This window comes from Ambystoma mexicanum, chromosome 2p, assembly GCF_040938575.1.
Source record: "Ambystoma mexicanum isolate Mex_15411 chromosome 2p, UKY_AmexF1_1, whole genome shotgun sequence".
NCBI classification, from domain to species: domain Eukaryota; kingdom Metazoa; phylum Chordata; class Amphibia; order Caudata; family Ambystomatidae; genus Ambystoma; species Ambystoma mexicanum.
The window spans coordinates 1,223,831,074-1,223,853,507 of NC_090923.1; the positions used below are offsets into that span (position 1 = coordinate 1,223,831,074).

The window sequence follows — 22,434 nt, forward strand, 5'->3', positions numbered from 1 at the left end:
GGGGGCCTTGAAGTCTCGTAAGTCAGGATCGAAGCCTAGTGCTTCCACCGATGACTCGAGGGGCGCCTCTCCGTGTCAGGAAGAGGCTCGAGGTTCTCGGTCCCGGAGTGGTTCCCGCCATTCGTCGTCCTCGCGGCACTCTAGGCAGCGCCAGCACCGGTCACCTTCCCCGTTCTCATCGGAGGATGGCGCCTTGTGTAAGGTAGCCTGTCCCACGAAGTCCTCGACTCCAGAGTGGTGGCTGGCTTTTAAAGGGAAAATGATGGCGATTTTCCATTCGCAAGACACGGTTCCTGTTGCGCCTTCTCACGAAGCCGGCAGAGAATGCTCTCGAACAGCTGCTCGCACGCCTTCGGGCTCGCGCCGCGACTCGCACAGGAAGCCTTTGAGGTCCCGCGGCAAGAGCATCGCAAGAGACATGTGTCTCGGTCCTCGTCCCCAGCGACACCGTTGCGGCCTGTGGTGGTTTTGACGCTGGCGTCGACTCGTTCGGCACTGGGACAGTCGGACTCGGACGATGCTGTACCGTCCTATCAGCCTACGCCTGTAGCGGCGTTGACGCCGAAGGGCTCGGCGTCGACACCCATGACGCAGATTCCGGCATCAAAGCCCTCGGCTGTCTCGACTATTTTCTCGAGGCCCTCTGCGCTTTTTGAGTTGTAATGGGTCTGAGGAGTTTCCTGAGGAGGTGGTTGTGCCTAGGAAGGCTTCCTCGAAGTCTGGGAGGCTGGGATTGGGCCCCAGGCCCTCTTCTGTCCCTCTGGCTGGGTTTTCCAGACCTTTGGCTGACAGTTTTGAAGAGCAGGAAAGGTCGGAGATTGAAGACCCTGCTTCGCAGGATGAGGCTCCGGGTTTGTTGGATGACAGTCCCTTGGAGGAGTTGAGGCAGACCCTCCAAGAGGCCAGTGGCCTGGTGTCAATAGTGGGGCTCACCTGTGATTCGGTGTCTGATTCGCAGGAAGATATTTCAGCCTCAGCAGATGGCGTAGTCCGGTCCGGAGTCTTTTTTTTTTAGAGAAGAGATACGGTCTGTTCCGGGAACTCGCCACAGTGGTTGTGAAAGATGGCAGACAGCAACCAAGGCGGAGGATTCCCTGCACAGCCTGTTAGGGGAAAAAGCCAGTGGCAGAAAAAACCCCTGAATTGTTCGAATGAGCACAGGGCTGAATGGAAGTCCAATGATCTTTCAGTTCCGGGAAGAAAATCGTCACTGAGGTACGCTATTGTAAGCGCTGCGAGGAAATAAGGACAAGAGGTTCTGCAGCAGGGGATCCGGTAAGTGCCAGGTAACAGGTCCAGCGTAGCATCCGACAGAGGAAGGCCGGGAAACCAGGTTCATTCATCCATCTCATAAAGGATCGGCAGCAGGTAGGGAGTAAGGAAAAAACTGGAGAGAGACAAAAGAAACTACATACCCGTAGCCGTGAAGCTAGACGTGATACCGCAAAGACAAGACTTAAATAGAAACCAAGAAGCAGACCATAAGTATAAAAAAGAAAAAAAATAGAATCCCGATGAAATCACCCAAATGTTTGAGGAGAAAAAGGAAGTATGCACAGTGAAAAAGCCAGAAGCTAGAAGGAGCTGTGAAAATGGTAGGGTGAAGTAACGATACCCCGGAGGAAAGGCAATACGAAAATGCCGAGAGAAGGAGGCGGAGTTGCCTGAAAGTGAAAAGCCGAGCGGCGGCCGGGAAACGGAGGAAATACACATAAAGAGAAAAAAGATACAGAGAGTGGTAACGCCAAAGGCGGAAAAATAGGGCTAAGGAACCACGACACTATGGAAGAGAAATGTCAGACGGGAGGTAATACACAGAGGGCACGGGAACCAAAGGCACCAGTGTAGCGAAGGAACAGGAAACCGTTGCAACGCAAGGAGGGGGCGTGGCTAACCTCAATATGAAGCGCACAGAACGTAACAGCTAGAACGCTGCACAGGGTGCCGTGAAGGGTAAATTAATGGCGTTTCCACCGTGTCCAACACTTCCATCGTCCTGTCCTCATGACACCTGGCCACTTCTCCGGAGGTTGAGTATGGTAGACCTGAGCCGGGGGCTCATGCAGACTCTTCCTACAGGTGGCTCATGTCTAGGATCTCCGAATACCTGGGGTGGTCCAGTCCTCCTGGGGATTTTAATCAGGATGACCTTACTGACATCTTGGACCAAGGTCCCCCCTCTGACCCAGTATTGCCCTTTCATCTTACTTTGCAAAAAAGGGGTGCCATTGGCTTGGCAGGCCCCGGAATCGCTTCCGGCGGTCAATAAGAAATTATCGATAAAGTACTGCCCATCTGTTAGCGACCCCAGTTATTTGTCTATTCGCCCAACTCCTTACAGTTTGGTGGTTCAGGCGGCTACGGCCACCTCGAGGCAGCAGGCGTACCCTACCATTCCTCCAGATAGGGACAAGTGCTTCGACGGATGGGCTCGGAAGGTCTTTTCTTCAGGGAGCATGACACTGAAAGCTGTCAACTCCACATGTGCTTTGGCAAGATTTAGACACTCTGTGGAACTGTGCTTCCTTAGGCTGAGCGTATTCCCGAGGGGGAGGAAAGGGATGGCTTCGTAGCCCTCGTGCGTGACGGCAAGGATGCTATGTGGGAATCCCTTCAGTCTGGTTTGGACACAGCAGACTGTCAGCCGGTCCATGGCTGCGAGCACCGGTCTACGCAGGTTTGCGTGGTTACGGAAGTCGGGGTTTGCTCCTGATGTGCAACCCCGTCTTCTGAATATGCCCTTTGATGGTGTTTTAATTTGTCAGCAAGGCTGACGAGAGCCTTGAGAGGTTGCAGACCTCCAAAGCTGCAGCAAAGTCTTAGAGTGCTGCAGTACGTCAACCTCTGCCTTTTTGTCCTAGGGGACAGCAATGGAGGGGAGGTTCCTTTCGTTTCTACTCTTTTGGTAGATCGGGAGGAGCTGCCAGTCAAAGGGACCAACGTAAGGGTACCTGTGGTGGACGGGGGAACTCTGGGTGCCAAAGCCGCTCGGGCAGTTGCCTCTTTGCCTTCAGGCACTGCCGCAGCCGCTCCAGCTCAGTCATGAGGCCATGTCCCATGGTTCACCGGTTGGGGTTAGACTTGCGCAGCATCTTGGAGAATGGCGTGTCATTACTTCAGATGCGTGGGTTCTGGAGATCATAGCCCACGGCTACTGCCTTCCCTTCCTTCAGCGGCCTCACGACAATCCACCACGGAAGTTCTCTTTGAAGAGTCCGGATCCGCTCCTTGTGCAGGAAATCCTATCCATGCTTGAGAAAGGCGCCATAGAACTGATGCCTGTAGCGGAGAGGAACAAGGGATGATATTCCCCTTATTTTTTGATTTCCCAAGAAAGACTGGGGATTGAGACCCATCATGGACTTGCATTGGTTGAACTTCTCAGGAAGGACAAGTTCAAGGTGGTCACTCTTTCTCCATTCCTCCAGGCCCTTCAACTTCAGGATTGGTTGGTGTCTCTGGACCTCAAGGATGCTTACTTTCATGTGACGATTCATCCCAAGCACAGGAAGTACCTGAGGTTCACGGCTGGCAACTCGCACTTTAAGTTTCGGGTCCTGCCTTTCGGATTGACCTCCCCGAGGGTCTTCACCAAGCTGATGGTGGTTGTGGCAGCGTACCTCAGGAGAAGGGGGCATTCACGTCTACCCCTACCTGGACGATTGACTGATCAGGGCGCGTTCTCCCGAGCAAGCCCTGGATCATCTGTCACCTGCCATTCCCTTCACAAGCTGGGCTTCTCCCTAAATTTAAAGAAGTCGCATTTGACACCTTCCCAGCGGCTCCAATACATCGTAGCAGTGCTCGACACATCCCTGGGGCAGTGTTCGCCTCCCCAGGTGAGGGCTCATCACATTCTGCAGATGGTGCACAAGTTTCAACGTGCTCAATCTCCCGGCTTTTGAATTCTTAAGGTTGCTGGGCCTCGTGGCGTCCTGCATTTTTCTGGTGCCAGAGGCCAGACTGCGGATGAGATCCCTGCAGTGGGCGCTCAAGATGCAGTGGTTGCAGTTCTCTGGCAAGATTTCAGATTCCGCTCTCGGTCGCCCAGGATCTTCTATGGAGGGCCAACTAAGGAAATCTGAAGTGGGTACCGTTTTGGCACCATTGGCTGGAGGTGATGATCGTGACGGATGCCTCCCTCACAAAATGGGGCGCTCATGCCAACAAGTTGACAGCCAGCGGCCGTTGGTCTCAGTCGGAGTCCAGACTCCACATCAGTCTGTTATAGCTGAGAGCCATCAGGCTGGCCCCGAAGGCTTTTCTGCCGTCTGTGTGGGGGAAAGGCTGTCCTGATTATAACAGACAACACAGTGGCCCTGCATTACATCAACAAAAAGGGGTGGGGGGGGCAGGGTCCCTCCCGTTGTGCAGGGAGGCGATGCAGCTCTGGTTCTGGGCCATCCAACAGGAAATCTCGATCTCGGAAGTTCATCTGGCCGGAGACGAAAACGCGGTGGTGGATGCTCTGAGCAGGCAGCGCACGGTCTCGCACGAGTGGGAGTTGGCTCAGGGAGTCCTTTTGGAGATCTTCGCCCTTTGAGATCTACCCCTCAGGTAGATCTCTTTGCCACCAGTGTCAACCGGAAGTGCGATAGATTCGGCTCGCAGGAATTTCCCCCCGAGAGGAGCCTTAGGGGACACGTTCGTAGTGGAGTGGTCATTACCATTGCTGTACGTGTTTCCTCCATTCTCCAGCATTGGGTCTGGCATGGATGCACATGCTCATGAATTATCCCCGTCGTCAGGCCGGGAATCCTCGGTAAAGAAAAAAATCAGTATCAGTTTTGTTTCTGATCTCTTTCCTAGTATTAACCAATCACTGATCTCTGGGTCATACTGCCCACAGCCAATGACTTCCCTAAGCCCTGCCTTCGGCAGCCATCCTCAGATTTTTACCGCACGTTCAAGTGTTGGGAGTCCTCGTGCTATAGCTCTCGAGCTTTTGCTGTTTTCGCACCTTTTCAAAGGGAATTCCTCATTTTGCGGTTAAATTGAGCCTCAAGCTCCACAGTCTTTACATCTGATCGACGGGGACCCGTTTCGGAAGTTTCTACGCCTCTCAAGGGTGAAGATTTCGTCGAACAATGCTTTTGGAGGATTCCAGAAGTTTGAGGCCTACCCCGGACATGGCCCAGGAGAAAGGGAGCTTGACGCCTGGGAAGCTGTTAAGGGCCTGCCTTGGATGCCAGCTGCAGAACGTGTTCAAGGAAGACGAGCATTCCTTATGCCTCTGTCTTCACGAGGACAAAACGCACGTGGAGGCGGAGAACCCGACCAAGCTTCTGGAGAGGCCCCGGTCGATCTCGAAGATTTCGGCTGATGGGGAGCGAGGCGGGGAGCCCTCCCCCCAAGGTGAAGGCCACAAGCACGCAGTCGGTGACTAAGGCCTTGATTCACCCAGCCAAAGACACTTATCAAGGAGGTCGCGGCAACCCTGGCGCAGCCTGCGGCAGCCTCGGGGCCCAGAGTCTCCCTGCCACCTCGGAGGGAGGCATCTTTCAAGCCCATCGAAAGAACCCCCACGAAGCCCCTGGCGGAGAAAGAGGGGGGGGGGGGTCCAGTGGCCGTCGTGGATTCAGCCACAACCTCCGAGGAGGAACTTGTCGAAGTCCCTGAGAGCCACAACGCGGGCATGGAGGACCACCAGCCCGTCGAGAGGCATCCCGACGAGGGGGGGGGGGGGGGGGCGACGGAAGCGACGCCGACAGGGCCCCAGACCAACCGCCGCAGCCAGTGCCGCAGGACAAATCGGCGGCCATTTTGATGGCAATTCAATCCTTATGCTCTGAAATAAGGACTAGATTGCCTTTTCCCCCGACGGAGGAGCCGGAGCAAGGCCGTCGGGAAGTCCACCACCCAAGAGAACACATCCTCCTACACCCTTCCAGCCCTCGAGGCCTGCTCAACCCTCCTCCACGGGGATGACACGGGCACGGAATACTAGGGTGGCGACGGCAGGGTGGATTTCCCGCCGTTCCCCCCCCCCCCCCCCCCCCCCCCTCCCCAGCGGTCCACTGATCTCCAGGGCATCAGAGCTTTTCCAGCTCTGCCCCGAAGAAAAGGAGGGGTTCCTCTATCAACGTCGAGAGACCAAGAGGAAGACGGTCCTCGCGGTATCTCTACTGGAGGACATCTGGGACGAAGGGCTCTCACTCAAGAACCCGTCCACGACGCCGGCAAAAAGGGACCAATACGAAAAGAAGTACCGGGTCCCTGACGCGTCCTCTCTATGCTTTCGAGCACAGCTGACCCCGGATTCAGTCGTCTTGGCGGCGGCCAGGAAGAAGGCCGGGGGGGGGGCATTGGCATTGACATCGACTTCACCGCCGGACGGTGAGGGAAAGAAGCTCGATGCGATGGGACGACGAGTCATTACGTCAGCGGTGACGACGATTAAGGCGGCCAACGCCCTGGCTATCTTTGCCCGTTACGACAGGGAACTTTGATATAAAATTGCTCCCTTGTTGGACTTCCTGCCGGACGACAAGAGGGCAGAAGCCCTGGAAATCTTGCAAGAAGGCGAGGTGGCGTCGGACCATGCCAGAACGGTGGCGACAGACATCGCTGACACCTGTTTCTGCCATTTGGGCAACAGTGTTTGCCTCAGACGGCGCGGATGGCTTAAGGCGACGGATTTCTGCCAGGACGTACAAGCCAAAGTGTTAGACATGCCCTTCGACGGGAGCAACCTGTTTGGGAAGACAGCCAATGAGTCCCTGCAAGCCATCAAGACGGACACGGAGACAGCCCGGGCCCTGGGATTTCTCCAGCAACGACGCCCGTCCTTTCGGAACACCTGAGGCAAGCAAGGGTCCTCCAAAGGTTCCGGCAGCGGCTCCTCTACCTACCGTCAAGCGGCCCGTTCCTCGTCGCAGGAGGCCTATAGAGGACGGGGCAAGTCTGGAGGTTCCCGCCGTCGTCACCAGGGAGGTCAAGGCGGCCTTGAAACAGGACTGAACCGACCGTGGTGTCGCCCCCCATCCCTCCCCCCCCCCGAAGCACCCCGGTGGGAGGCCAGCTGGCAAAGCTTGTCAGCGTGTGGGAGTCAATCTCCACTGACCGTTGGGTGCTGGAAACCCTGGCCCAGGGCCACGCCCTCGAGTTTCTGAAGTGCCCTCGCGTGCCACCCGTGGCCAGGAAGGAAAACCACGTACCCCAGCTGCTGCTGGAGATGCTCAAGAAAGGTACCATCGAGCTCATCCCAAAGAGACTTCGGGGCTCCGGGGTCTACTCAAGATACTTTCTCGTAAAGAAGACAGGAGGTTGGCGTCCTATCCTGGACCTGCGGCGACTGAACAAGTACATCAATGCTCAGAAGTTCCGGATGGTCACCCGCCAGCACACGCTGGGCCAGCTGGAGGAAGACTATTTCCTGTCGTCGTTGGACTTGGAGGATGTCTACTTCCACATCCCCATTCTAAAAAGACACGAAGTTCCTCAGTTCGTGGTCCAAGGACGGCTCTACCCGTTCAAGGCCCTCCCGTTCGGATTAAAGTCGGCACCCAGGGTATTCACCAAGCCTAGCACCGGTGGCGGCGTGGCTAGACCTACAATGGATCCACGTCTATCCCTACCTGGACGACTGGCTCATCCGAGCAAGGACAAGGGAGCTTGCCGTGGAACACACAGCGAAGACCGTCCAGCTACTCACGGACCTGGGTTTCTCCAACTTCACCAAATCCCACCTGGTCCCTTCGCAGGTCGCCCTGTTTCTGGGAGCCAAGCTCGACAGTGGCACGGCTGGCCTCGCCGTCCGATGAAAGGACGAAAGCCATCCTGGGCAAGGTGCAACGCCTTCTAGCCACGTACGTAGCCAGGGTAAGATCCATCAAATCCCTTCTCGGGATGATGTCCTCCTGCATCTATTTGGTACGCCTGTGCAGACTTCGAATCCGTCCACTGCAAGAGTTCCTCGATGCACGCTGTATCCAGGCGACGGGCAGCTTTGAGGACAGGATACTGCTCAACAAGACCTTCCGACGAGCGATCCGGTGGTGGGGCACCCGCACTCATCCCACGGCGGGCACAGACTTTCAGACCACAGCTCAGCAGATAACGGTGGTAACGGATGCCTCCCTGGAAGGGTGGGGAGCACATACCGGAGATCTCCACGCGAGAGGCCTTTGGCTCCCGGAGGAATAACAGCTTCATATCAACATTCTGGAGATCCGCGGAGTGTTTTGGGCCCTCGGGTCCTTTCTTCCATCCCTCAAGGGCAAGGTGGTGAGGACCTTCACCGACAACACCACCATGATGTTCTACATCAGGAAGCAGGGTGGAACCAGATACCCAGCCCTGTCCAAGGAAGCCCAGGATCTGTGGCACTGGGCCGTCGACCAGGGGATGTTTCTGGTACCTTTTCATCTGGCAGGGATAAAGGATGCCATCGGCGACTCACTCAGCAGGGAGCTGCGCTCGTGCCACGAGTGGGAGCTACGCCAGGATCAAGTGGATCGACTCTTCAGCCTGTGGGGCAGACACCATGTCGATATCTTCGCAACGGCGACGAACTCAAAGTGCCAGAGGTTTGCCAGCCTGTTCCCCCCCCCTCCCCCCCCAACCGAGGAGCATGGGCGATGCTTTCTCGTTCCCCTGGGACAACCTGTTCCTCTATCCTTTCCCGCCGTTGCCACTGCTACTCCGGCTCGTCAACCAGCTCAAGAGGTCCCGGTGCAGGAGGATCCTCGTCGCACTGGCGTGGCTGAGACAGATCTGATTCCCGGACCTTCTGGACTTATCACGTCTCCACCAGTCAAACTGCCTGTGGACGCTGATCTTCTCTCCAGAGAAGGAGGCGCCATTCTTCATCACGACCCGAAGTCGCTGAACTTGCAGGCCTGGCTCCTGCAGCACTAGAGTTTGGAGGATACGATATACCGGCCGACTGCAGAGAGGTTCTTGCAAAGGCTAGGGTGTCGTAAACACTCTAGTGTTACGGACACAAATGGAAGAGGTTCTCTGTCTGGTGCCGGGCACAGAAGATTAACCCTCTACGGATTACGGCCCCTCAAGTACTGCCATACCTACTGTCGTTGGCCAAGGCTGGACTAGCTCACGCCTCCAAGATACATCTGGCTGCCATTTCCAGATACACCAGGACAACAGGACGGGTGTCCTTGTGGTCTCATCGCCTGGTGAAGGAATTTATGAAGGGGCTATTCCGCTCGTTCCCGCCGGTGAGGGCCCCAGCCCCGGCGTGGGAGCTCAACGTGATCCTGACTAGGCTCATGGGGGGGGGCCCCTTCGAGCCAATGCATACGGCACCTTTTGAAGTTCCTATCGTGGAAAACCGCTTTTCTTGTGGCCTCCGCACAGCGCATGGGAGAGATTCAGGTCCTATCTTCCAGCCTCCATACTTGACTTTTCACGACACAAGGGTGGTGCTCAGGACGCATCCATCCTTCATGCTCAAGGTGCCGTCAGACTTCCACCTCAACGAGCCCTTGGTGTTACCAGTTTTCTTCCCGTCGCCTTTGTCGCTGGCCGAGAGGACTTTGCACTCGCTGGATGTAGCTAGAGCGCTGAAGTTGTACGTGGCCCGCACGAAGAGTTTTCGGAAGACGTCACAGCTTTTTGTGAACTTTGGACCTGTGTATCAAGGGAAGGCTCTCTCGAAGGCTTCCATTTCCCGATGGCTATCCGGCTTTATCATGCAGTCACCGGTTGGCAAACCGACCGCTGCCCGGCCGTCCGAAAGCCTATTCGACCAGAGCGATCGCTGCTACCACAATGTTCTTGTCTGGTGTGCCCCTGCTGGACATCTGCAGGGCTGCTACGTGGAGGTCGAAGCACACCTTCACGAAATTCTACTGCGTCGATCGGGATTCCAGGGAGGAGTCCAGGGTCAGCCAAGCAGTGCTGCGCAACCTGTTCGCCTGAAGGGCCTGTTGAGGAGGTAAGAGTTGCTTAATGTTGAGTTTATGTATTGCTTAATGTTGAACCTTTTGCCACCTCCCGTGGTTGTGCATGTGTGTACTGCTATGTAATCTTATTTCGAAGGGATTGTGTCCTCCGACGTATTCCTTATCTTAGATATAAATCCTTCAGCTTTGCTGGCCTCGGAAAATTTTTTCGCCAGAGGGCGCTGCGCGTCGATGATCGCCGAGTCGATGACCCTCGACGGCCTCCGTGCCGACGTCGACGTCATCCTGCCTATAAAGGCCGCGCGCAGCGTCCGTTGCTCAGTTCCGTTTTTCCGCGCTTCGTTGTGCCTCGGAACACCGTTGCTCAGTTCTCGTCAAGATAACGTATATAATAACTACTATTTACCTCGATATCGATGGCATCCTCCTCCGACCCGACGACCCCTCGGTCCGGTTTCAAAAAGTGCCGAGACTGCGGGAAGAAAATGTCGTTGACGGACCCTCACAGGGTCTGTTTGTGGTGTCTGGGAATCACGCACCAGAGTTCGGAGTGTGAGGAATGCCTTTCCATGACGGCGAAAGCCTTGAAGGAGCGTAGGGGGAAGCTCGAGAGAGGTAGGTCAACTTTAACTTCCTCGAAAGCTTCTTCGGTAGAGTCGAGACGTTCGTCTCCTCACCATAAAAAACACTCTCGATCTAGATCACGAAGTGGCTCCCACCACTCGTCGACATCGAGACACTCGAAGAAGAGACGTAGGAGATCCCCTTCGTCATCTTCGTCGAGTTCTCCTGAGAGAGTTCATTGCCCCACAAAACGCAGCTCGCAAGCTGAGTGGGAGGAATTCAGGAAAAAGATGCTAAGCGTCTTCGAGAAAGCGGCCTCGTCCCCCTCGAAGACAGCTGAGGGTGATACCCCGGGTAAAAAACCCAAAAAATCTAAACGCCGCGAGTCGCAGTACCCGGCGGAAAAGTCAACCCGAAAGCGCCTCGAGCCATCGGGAGATAAAGCATCATCGACGCCATCGTCGAAAACTCCTTCGAAACAGAGGTCGGCGCCATCGACGCCGTTGTCGAAGGATCCATCGGCGCATCAGTCGATCGAGTCGACGCCGACGTCGACGCCGATATCGACGCCGGTGAAGGAAAGAACCACGGCTACTCCACAGCCAACGGTTAGACAAAAGACCTCCGACTCGACGCCGAGAACGTCGACGTCGTTCTCGAGCAGGACTCCGATCCTTTCGAGTTCTTCGAGGCCTAGTACACATTTCTCGACGCTTTTCACGGCGCCTTCGAGTACTTTCACGTCGGTGTCGACGACATCGACGTTTTCAAGGCCTGTGATGATGGCTCCTTCTGCATTGGAAATGGGGTTTATACCATTCCAAAAACCAATGTATCCCCCTTTAACCTCGATTTTTGAGGAAAGGGAGGATTCAGACCAAGATATTGATTTACAGAGGACCACATCACCAGAGCCAGAGACTTTCGCCTCTGAGGAAGGAAGATTAAAAAATCTTCAGGATGCACTTCAGGAAGCTAGTGGCTTGGACACTTCTCCTGAAGCAGAATTTATCAAACCAGACCCAGGAGAACATGCGGAGACTCCATATAGAGCTCTGATGTCTAGAATCATAGAATTTATGGGTTGGTCTGCACCTTCTCCTGCCTTTCAGCAGGATGACCTCACTGACATACTGGACAAGGGCCCACAGGAGGATCCTGTGGTTCCATTTCACTCTGCTCTACAGAGAAGGATTTTGACAAACTGGGAAACGCCAGAAATTATCCCGGCAGTAAATAAAAAACTGTCAACAAAATACAGGGTGGCTAGTTCTGACCCTGAATATTTGTCAAAACACCCTACTCCTGAGAGCTTGGTTGTACAGGCTGCAACCTCATCAGGCAGCACATCTGCATACCCCACTGCTCCGCAGGATAGGGATGACAAAAAGTATGATGCCATGGCTAAGAAGGTTTTTTCTGCCTGTAGCATGGCGTTAAAGTCTATTAACGCGACCTGTACGCTCGCTAGGTTCAGCCACACCCTTTGGGAGTGCGCTTCATCAGCGGCTGACTGCCTCCAAGAAGGAGAGGAAAGGGACGCATTTTTAAACATCATCAGGGATGGTAAAGATGCGATGTGCGAGACCCTACAAACTGGCCTAGATTCTGCTGACAGTATCAGCAGGGCCATGGCGGCAAGTACCACAATCCGCAGGCATGCGTGGTTGAGGAAGTCTGGTTTTGCCTCTGACGTGCAGACCAGGCTTTTGAATATGCCCTTTGACGGTTCTACCCTCTTTGGAAAGAAGGCGGATGACAGTTTGGAGAAACTGCAAACGTCCAAGGCAGCAGCCAAGTCATTGGGAGCTGCTATCCGTCAGAATACCTTTCGTCCTTCGGGATCATCGTGGAGAGGACGGTCCTTTCGTTACTATTCCTCATATGGAAGGGGCAGGGGACGACCGGCTCAAAGAGGCCAAGGAAGATTTACCCGTGGTGGACGGGGTAGGGGAAAGAAAGCCGCACCCGCAGGAGCAGGAGCCACTTTACCTTCGGCAACTGCATCAGCCGCTTCAAAACCACTCTGAGGTCTCCCCTCACAGAACACCAGTAGGGGGCAGGTTAACTCACCATCTGACGGAATGGCAGGCTATTACGTCAGATGCTTGGGCTCTGGAGACAGTGGCCCAAGGTTACTGCCTGCCCTTCCTACATATCCCTCAGAGTCATCCACCGGGGAACAACCCTTTGAAGCTTCCAGATCCGCTCCTCTTGCAGGAGGTTTTAGACCTGCTAGAGAAAGGTGCCATAGAACTGGTACCTGTAGCGGAAAGGAACAAGGGTTGGTACTCCCCCTACTTCATAATACCGAAGAAGGACGGAGGACTGAGACCCATCTTAGACTTACGGGAATTGAACAAATTCCTCCGAAAGGACAAGTTCAAGATGGTGACTCTCTCTCAGATCCTTCAGGCCCTCCAGCTTCAGGACTGGTTGGTATCTCTAGACCTCCAGGACGCTTATTTCCATGTGCCGATCCATCCCAGGCACAGGAGATACCTGAGGTTCGCAATTGGCAGCTCTCATTATCAATTTCGAGTTCTGCCATTTGGGCTAACCTCCGCCCCGAGGGTCTTTACCAAGCTAATGTCGGTTGTGGCTGCAAGTCTAAGGAGGGAAGGGATTCATGTCTACCCTTACCTAGACGATTGGTTGATCAGAGCTGTATCTTCGGAACAGGCTCAGAGACAACTGGATTATGTTTGCCACTTCCTTCACAAGCTGGGCTTCTCCCTCAATTTAAAGAAGTCACAGATGATACCATCACAGAGACTCCAATTCATTGGAGCAGTCCTGGACACTTCCCTGGGAAAAGCCTTGCCACCAGAGGTGAGGGCTCGAGATATTCTGCAGATGGTCATCAGATTTCAGAATGCCCAATATCTCCCAGCCTACGACTTTCTGAGGTTGCTAGGCCTCATGGCATCCTGCATATTCCTCGTGCCGGAGGCTCGCCTGAGAATGAGATCCCTCCAGTGGGCACTGAGAACTCAGTGGTCACAGTTCTCAGGAAGGATGACAGATCTCCTTCGGATCCCGGTCAAAGTAGCCCGAGACCTTCAGTGGTGGGCCTGTCGGGAGAACATCCTGAAAGGAGAAATGTTTTGGCAACCATGGCCGGAGATAACAGTAGTCACGGATGCCTCACTCACGGGGTGGGGAGCTCACGCCAACGACTTGACCATCAGCGGTCGTTGGTCTCCATCGGAGTCCAGACTACATATCAACCTGTTGGAGCTGAGAGCCATCAGACTAGCGCTGAAGGCTTTTCTGCCGTCTGTACGGGGAAGAAACGTCCTAATAATGACGGACAATACAGTGGCCATGCACTACCTCATCAAAAGAGGAGGCGTAGGCTCACTACCACTGTGCAGAGAGGCGATGCAGCTCTGGTTTTGGGCAATTCAGGAAGGAATCTCTCTATCGGCAATTCACCTAGCCGGAGAGAAGAACTTGACAGCGGACGCTCTGAGCAGGCAGAGCACAGTCTCTCACGAGTGGGAGATAGCTCAGGAAGTCCTTCAAGAGATCTTCGCCCTTTGGGGAACCCCTCAAGTGGATCTGTTCGCCACCAGTATCAACAGGAAGTGCGACAGATTTTGCTCAAGGGAATTTCCCCCGAGAGGAGCTCTAGGAGATGCGTTCGTAGTGGACTGGGAGTTCCCACTTCTGTACGCGTTCCCTCCGGTCCCTGTCATTCCTCAAATGATCAGGAGGTTGAGAAGGTTTCGGAAGACCATGATCCTAATTGCCCCGGATTGGGCCAGGAGAACGTGGTACCCGGACCTTCTAGACATGTCCATCTGCCCTCCAATTCGACTGCCATACAGAGAGGATCTTCTCTCGCAGAAGGAAGGTCAGGTTCTCCATCCAGCCATCAAGACCCTCAACCTTCACGCTTGGTGTCTGAAAGGTTGAGGTACAAGGATTGGGACCTTCCGGATGATGTTATGGAGGTGTTGCTTTCGGCCAGAAGGCCGGCAACTAAAACTCTATACCGCTGCCGTTGGAACAAATTTTGCAGCTGGTGCAGAGAAAAGAATATTGAACCCTTTTCTTGTGGTACACCTATGGTGTTGTCATTCTTACTTTACCTGGCTAATTCAGGCCTACAGGTTGGCACAATTAAGGGCTATCTCGCAGCGCTATCAATCTTTAAGCGCACTGCAGAGGAGCCTTCATACTTCAAAATTCCATTGGTAATACAATACCTAAAAGGATTAACTAATGTTTATCCCCCGAAACCTTTTCAAGTTCCCTTATGGGATTTAAACCTAATTTTAAACTTCCTAAAGGGTGCCCCTTTTGAACCACTACACTCTTGTTCATTGAAGCTTCTCACCCTCAAAACTGTTTTGCTAATAGCATTGACATCTGCTAGAAGGGTTAGCGAGTTGCAAGCCTTATCGTGTAAACCTCCACATACAATCTTTTACAAGGACAAAGTTGTTCTTCAGGTGAAGCCTAACTTCCTCCCGAAGGTAGTCTCGGAGTTTCACATCACTCAGAAGATTATATTACCTTCTTTCTACCCTCCTCCTCATCCGGGGAAGGAGGAAGAGAGACTGCACAGGCTGGACCCTAAGCGAGCCTTGAGCTTCTATATCAGCAGATTGGCTAAGATCAGACAAGCAGACCAACTCTTTGTAGGTTATGCAGGACATAAGTTGGGCCTTCCAATAACAAAACAAACCATCTCCAGATGGATTATTTTAGCCATTCTGGAGTGCTACAAATTGGCAGGAAAGGAGCCTCCTCAAAATCTAAGGGCTCATTCTACCAGGGGTATCGCAACATCCTCAGCCCTTCAAAGAGGGGTGCCAATTCGAGATATATGTGCGGCTGCCACATGGTCGTCCGCACATACATTTACCAAATTCTATAGCCTGGATTCCTCCTCTAGTCAAGAAACTAGATTCGGCAAGGCTGTGTTACACTCTGTCCATTCTGGAAGGGTAACATAACTTTTATTACTCCCGCCTCCAGTCACAATACCACTGCTATGGGAGTCTATCTAAGATAAGGAATACGTCGGAGGACACAATCCCTTCGAAGAACTAGTTACTCTTACCTTGTAACGTTCTTTCGATGGGATGTTCCTCCGACGTATTCCTTATCGACCCTCCCATCCATCCCCGCAGTATGACTTCCTGTGGGTTTGCAGCCTATGCTCCTTCAAGGTGATTAGTCTAATCCAAAAACATTACTGGGGACTACAAAACGGAACTGAGCAACGGACGCTGCGCGCGGCCTTTATAGGCAGGATGACGTCGACGTCGGCACGGAGGCCGTCGAGGGTCATCGACTCGGCGATCATCGACGCGCAGCGCCCTCTGGCGAAAAAATTTTCCGAGGCCAGCAAAGCTGAAGGATTTATATCTAAGATAAGGAATACGTCGGAGGAACATCCCATCGAAAGAACGTTACAAGGTAAGAGTAACTAGTTCATTCATGAGCATGTGAATCCATGCCAGACCCCATGCTGGAGAAGGAACAAGTTACTTACCTGTAACTGTTGTTCTCCAGCATGGGCCTGGCATGGATTCACATGCAAACCCTCCCGCCTACCCCTCTGCGCCTCTTCACTTAGTCATACTGCCACTTTACCTGCTACCAAATCTGAGGATGGCTGCCGGAGGGCAGTCATTGTTTGTGGGCAGTATGACCCAGAGATCAGTGATTGGTTACTACTTGGAAAGACAGATCAGAAATGAAACTGATACTGATTTTTTTTCTATACCGAGGATTCCCAGCCTGACAGGGAATATTCATGAGCATGTGAATCCATGCCAGACCCATGCTGGAGAACAACAGTTACAGGTAAGTAACTTGTTCCGTCCCCGTCATTCCTCAGGTGTTGCTGAGGTTACCGAGGTTTGGTTCCCGAATGATCCTCATATCTCTGGATTGGTCCAGGAGACCGTGGTACCCGGACCTTCTCGAAATGTCCATCTGCCCTTCACGCCGTCTTCCCTACCGAGACAATCTGCTCTCAAGGGATGGAGGGGAGGGGTCAGGTTCTCCATCTAGAGGTCAGGTCTCTCAACCTTCATGCTTTGTATCTGAAAGGTTGAGATACAAGGATTGGGACCTCCCGGATGACGTGATGGTGTTGCTTTCGGCCAGGCGGCACGCAAAAAAGTCTGTGTACCGTTGCCATAGGTTCTGCGACTGGTGCAGGGGACAGAATGTGGATCAAGTGGGTACCATTAAAGGTTACCTGGCAGCACTGTCCATATTTAAGCGCTAGTCTGAAGAGTGTTCTTGTTTGATTTCAGTTTCCGAAAGGACTGTCTAATGTGTTCAACCATCCTTTCCAGGTGCCATGTTGGGATTTGAATTTGGTTTTAAAGTTTCTGATGGGAGCTCCGTTTGAGCCCTTACTCTTGTCCGTTGACTTGTCTTTTAAAACTGTGTTTTTAGTTGCAGTTACTTCAGCACGCAGAGTGAGTGAATTGCAGACACTTTCTGCCAAGCCACCCTTTACGGTTTTCCATAAGGACAGGGTTGTCCTGCGGGTGTGAACTTTTCTTCCGAAGGTTGTCTGAATTTCATTTGAGCCAGAAGGCGATTCTTCCGGCATTTAACCTCCTCTGCATCCTGGTAAGGAAGAGGAGAGGCTCCATAGGTTGGATCCTAGGAGAGCTTTGAGCTTTTATCCTTCACAGATGTCCCGGGTCAGAGATGACGATCAGCTCTTTGTAGGTTACGCTGGACACTGCTTGGGTCAGGCTGTTTCCAAACGGACCTTTTCCAGATGGATTAGCCCAACTATCACTGAGTACTACCGTTTGGTGGGGGAAGGACCCTGCGGTAGGCTTAAGGGCTCACTCCACTAGGGGTGTGGCTGCCTCCACTGCTCTACAAAGGGGTGTTCCTATTCAGAATATTTGTGAAGCAGCCACATGGGTTTCTGTCCATACTTTTGTGAAGCACTATTCCCTGGATTCCATCCATGGGCAGGATTTGGCCTTTGGTAAAGCGGTCCTCTATTCAGCCATTTGATTGGGTAATCTAAATTCACATTCTAAATTCTTTCCCTCCTCCATTGTCTGGTACTGCTGTCATAGATTTGGAATACCTCGGAGGACATAATCCCTTCGAAGAACAAGTTACTTAACAAACTGGTAGTGTTTTTTCAATGGGATGTTCCTCCGACGTATTCCACATCGCCCTCCCAGCCTGCCCCTCTGGAGAATTTTCTCTGTGATTGCAGTGTCCGTTTCCACAAGCCTGTAGGCAGTTATACGGGCAGGAGACTGGTGCCACACGTTCGGGGGGGGGGGACTAAACTGAGGCAACGGGTGCTGTGGTCCTATATATAGCATCCGGTGACGGAGACCCTCGAGGGATATCGGCTCGACGCCAGCGACGCAAGACGCCCTCTGCTGAAAAGTTTCCTAAGTGCACAGCTGTGGACATTTCATGTCATAGATGTGGAATACATCTGAGGAACATACCATCGAAAGAACGTTACCAGTTTGGTAAGTTACTTGTTCTTCTTTTAACGAGGATTCCCAGCCTGCCCGAATATTTATGAGCATGTGAATCCATGCTGGAGAACAATAGTTACAGGTAAGTAACTTGTTCCTCAGCAACACCAGACCTTGTGAGAGATGCATGCCTAAGTGAAGGGGGGGTTGATGCCCCTTTCACCTGAGCGTAACAGTTGCCACTTTTGGGAGCCATGGTCTGTAGCCTGGATGTTATTCAATATTTTTTATGAAAGTCTGTTGTATATTGGCCACTATCTTTTCTCCTTTTGTGGCACTCTGTAAATGGCCTGATTTTGTTTTTCAGGCATGCTCTGGGAAGTTCATGCCTATCATGCAGTGGCTCTACTTTGATGCTTTGGAGTGCTTACCAGAGGCAGACAAGGAAACATTGTTAACTGAGGAGAAATGCCGTCCGGTAGGTATTCGAGGGTACGGAGCTTGGGACTGCTGTGGTATAATTTGCTATCTGAATAAGTACTATATCATTGAGACATAATGGGTTAATGATTACCTTTGTTTGACAATTATGGAGAAAGACCAATCTTGACAGGGAGTCCACTGACCCGTTTGCTTTTTTTCTGCATGGTTCAGAACTTTATTTCCCAGTGAGCTCCTATCAAGGGCATCCCAGGCGATGTAACTGCTGTGTCGAAGAATTTAGGTCTATGTACATGACTTATTCTGCAGTCGTTTAACCCAAGCAGATAACCCTGTCTGGCTCCTTGTGTACTTTACTTGCTGGTGGCAGGCCTTTGTATTTTACAAAGCTTCACACACTCCATCAGTGGGTTTGTGAACAGGGAACAAATGCTTGTTATCACCAGGTCCCCATGAAAATGGCAACCACAGTTCAGAAGTTCCAAACTTAACAAGGGCAGTTTACCCAGTAAGCATGGACCCAGTGTGCACCGTACCAAATTTAAACCATCTAGGAACTTTATGTTTGGAGCTCGGTAGAGACCTATCCGAATCTGGCTGGATGTATGAATATAGAAGCCTATGATCCAATTCTGAATCCACGTGAGTTTGTTTGGGAAGAACTTTGGGGAGTTTTCTTTAAAGTTTTATTTGTAAACTGCTCACAGAGCGCATCTAACATTTAAGGTACAGTACAAGGCCCTCAGTACATTGTTACTCAAATAGCTAACTGATATAAAGGAATGCTGAAGGCAAAATCGCATTGCCGATAGTGCAGTGATGGAATAGTCTCCATTTCTGTCATACTGCTAAAGAGTTCCTGCAAAAACTGTCAAGGGCTCCCAGATGTCCAAATGGTGGCTTCCTAACATTGTCACAACACTATGTAGACTCCAGCTCACAGCACCAGGTCATGTCCTTCAACCAAGAGGGAGTCGATGGGGATAGCAGACTTGACTATGGTTCCCTGGAGCTTGTGAATTTGCTTGGGTTCACATGCTATGCATTGTCCGCCATCTGGTGGTTCCTTCGGAGTATTTCTTCTTTTAATTCGACAACTGGGTGTCGACGGGAGCCTTTCTGGAACACTATGCCTTTCCTACATGTACACAATCCTTCATGCGTCGACTTTCCCATTTCGTGTTTTTCCGCCATCAGTTGGCCTCAACTTCGAGACGGAGAGACACTTTTCTTTTTTACATTTAAGGGAGCAAGACATTTGCATGTTTTCAAATCCCAAACCACATAGTAATCAACATTTTTGGTCCCCAACCCTCCTCCCCCTTACAACCTCACGGGTAACACGCCACAACACCCTTTCCCCCTGCATACTAGAACCCCTCCCACCCCCATCTCTAAAACTTATCCAGTAGTGCAGATACCCCTTTACCTATGTCTCGGAGGGACTGTCTGTATTGTCTCCACTAGCCTGCATCGGCTCCCCCCGAGAACGCCAACCCCCACCGCCCTCCAGGTGGTGAGAATTTGAAATTTCTGTGCTATCTCCTCGCACCTTAGAGACCACCAGCTCTTTTGCCGGACTTAGGACTTCATTTTAACTCCTCAGTGAGTGGGACCTTTTTCTCACTCCCTAATTAGAATTTTATAGTTTCACTGTTTTTGGAGTCTGACAAACTCCATAGGCATCTGCTTTTTGTATAGTGACACACAGCACTCTCAGTGCATTGTCACTGAGAGATCCTGTGGATCTCTTAACCCTTTAACTGCCATGGGTATTTCCCCCCCAGTGCCGGGGCCTTTTTTGGTTATTTCAGTATGTGGCCATTCAATGGCTTGTAACTTTGTTTGTTACATGGGCCATGTCGGCCAAATTTGGCTCCTTTTTTCCCACATGTAGGCGGTCGTAACGCCAGCCAGGAATCCTAGGATGCTGTAGGGGAGTGAGGGAAAATGAGCAAAAAGGGCGAAAATGTTTGGTTTTTTCAAAAAATGCCAATAAAATGATGTACAAAGAAGCCTGTGGCTTTTTCCTTGTAAGAGCTAGGAACACATGGTTTGCTGTGCTGAGTCCCCCAATTTCCTGGCTTTCAGGAACAGGTTGAGTGGAAACGAAGAAAAAATATTTTGATGTGGTTACCAACCATTTTGAGAGGTAGGCGATTTTGTCCATTTTTGCCAATTGGACATGCATGCATGGATGGAATGGGAGAAAACAGGGTAGGAAAGCCTAATTGGAGGAGAAGCCAGACTTCTGTGGATTCCCACGGGTGTCCTCTTTTGGGAAATGCATAGGGTTCCCTGTTTTCCTTGGCTTCGAAACCCTAGGCCCAAATCTGTAGGTTGCCCACATGAACAAATTGTGCTGTGGCAAAAGGCTTGGTTACCAGCGGGTTACCCTTTTCCTTTTGCACCCCCGGAGGGTGCACGCACACATGTGAGGTACCTTTTTCGGCAGGACACCAGTGGGAACTCGAGAAGGTATATCTGTTGTTTCGGTGAGTGGGCACAGGGAAATGTCTCTGAAATTGGCTGGAAATGAAGACAATTCTCTGACATTTCGTTCTGGCCACCCACCGAAACACACCGCCAACAACACATGGCCTACCTTCCCGCGTCCCCACATGTGTCCCGATGAAAACGGTACCTCACGTGTGTGGGTGCACCTACCGGGGGCGGAAAAGGGTAACCCACTGGTAACCCCAAGCCTTTCGCCACTGCCCATTTTGTTCATGTGGGCAACCTACAGATTTGGGCCTAGGGTGTCGAAACCAGCAAGGGGAAACGGGGAACCCCATGCATTTCCCAAAAGAGGACACCCGTGGGAATACACAGAGGTTGGATTACAGTTTTGTGCGATCCCTGCTTTGCAGGGATCGCACAAAAGAGTGCCTGAAAGGACGAGCTATCTATCTCTTGGCAACAGGGAGGTAATCCCAAGGCCGAGATAGCTTGTCCTTGGCACTAAAGAGGTTAAGGTTTAAATACCTTTTCTTGGATGAACTACTGTTCCCAGGAATAGAAAGGTGAAATTGATCTTACTTATCTTTTTACTTGGTAGGTCCAGCACAAACCAGTTTATGTGGAGTGCTGGCGGGTTGCCTAGTAGCCCCTTGTCCTACTTTCGAAGGAATTGTGTCCTCCGACATATTCTTTATCTATGATATTTGTATCTCCAGCTTGCTGGCCTCGGAAAAAAAATTTCCCAGTAGAGGGCGCTGTGCGTCGACGTCCGTCGAGTAGGTGCTCCTCGACGGCCACCGTATCGACGCCGAAGTCGTCATGCCTATAAATGGCCACGCTCAGCGTCCGTTGCTCAGTTCCGTTTTTCTGCGCTTCGTGTGCCTCGGAATACTGTTGCTCAGTTCGTCAGTCGATATATATTCATATTTCCTCGGGAAAACCGACTCGTACTCAATGGCTTCCTCCTCCGACCCGACGACTCCTCGGTCCGGTTTCAAAAAATGCTGAGACTGTGGGAAGAAAATGACGTTGACGGATCCTCACAGGATCTGTTTGTGGTGTCTGGGAATCGAACACCAGTGTTCCGAGTGTGAGGAATGCCTATCCATGACGGCGAAAGCCTTGAAGGAGCGTAAGGGGAAGCTCGAGAGAGGTAAGTCAGGTTTAACTTCCTCGAAAGTTTCCGCGGTAGAGTCGAGACATTCGTCTCCTCACCGTCGAAAGCATTCTCGATCTAGGTCTCGAAGTGGCTCCCACCACTCGTCGAGGTCTAGATACTCGAAAAAAAGACGAAGATCATCCCCTTTATCGTCTTCTAGTTCCCCTGAAAGAGTAAATTGCCCCACAAAACATAGCTCTCAAGCTGAGTGGGAGGAATGCAGAAAAAAGATGCTAAGCGTCTTCGAGAAAGCGGCCTCGACCCCCTCGAAGTCAGCTGAGGGTGATACCCCGGGTGAAAAGCCCAAAAAATCTAAACGCCGCGAGTCGAAGCACCCGGCGAAAGAGTCGACCCGAAAGCGCCATGAGCCATCGGGAAGTAAAGCATCTTCGACGCCATCGTCGAAAGCCCCTTCGAAGCATAGATCGACGCCATTATCGAAGCTTTCTTCGACGCATCCGTCGATCGACGCCAATAAAAGAAAAACCCACGGCTACTCCACAGCCAA

General features: G+C 52.1%; 1 protein-coding gene across 1 annotated transcript in view; it reads left to right on the plus strand.

Annotated features, from left to right (window-relative positions):
• The window catches only part of UBA1 (ubiquitin like modifier activating enzyme 1), a gene marked incomplete in the record, with an annotated part of 790,705 nt that overhangs the window by 355,217 nt on the left and 413,054 nt on the right, over window positions 1–22,434 (plus strand). Inside the window, 1 exon segment of the mRNA XM_069645505.1 lies at window positions 18,234–18,344. Within this exon segment, the coding sequence (XP_069501606.1) occupies window positions 18,234–18,344 (111 nt within the window).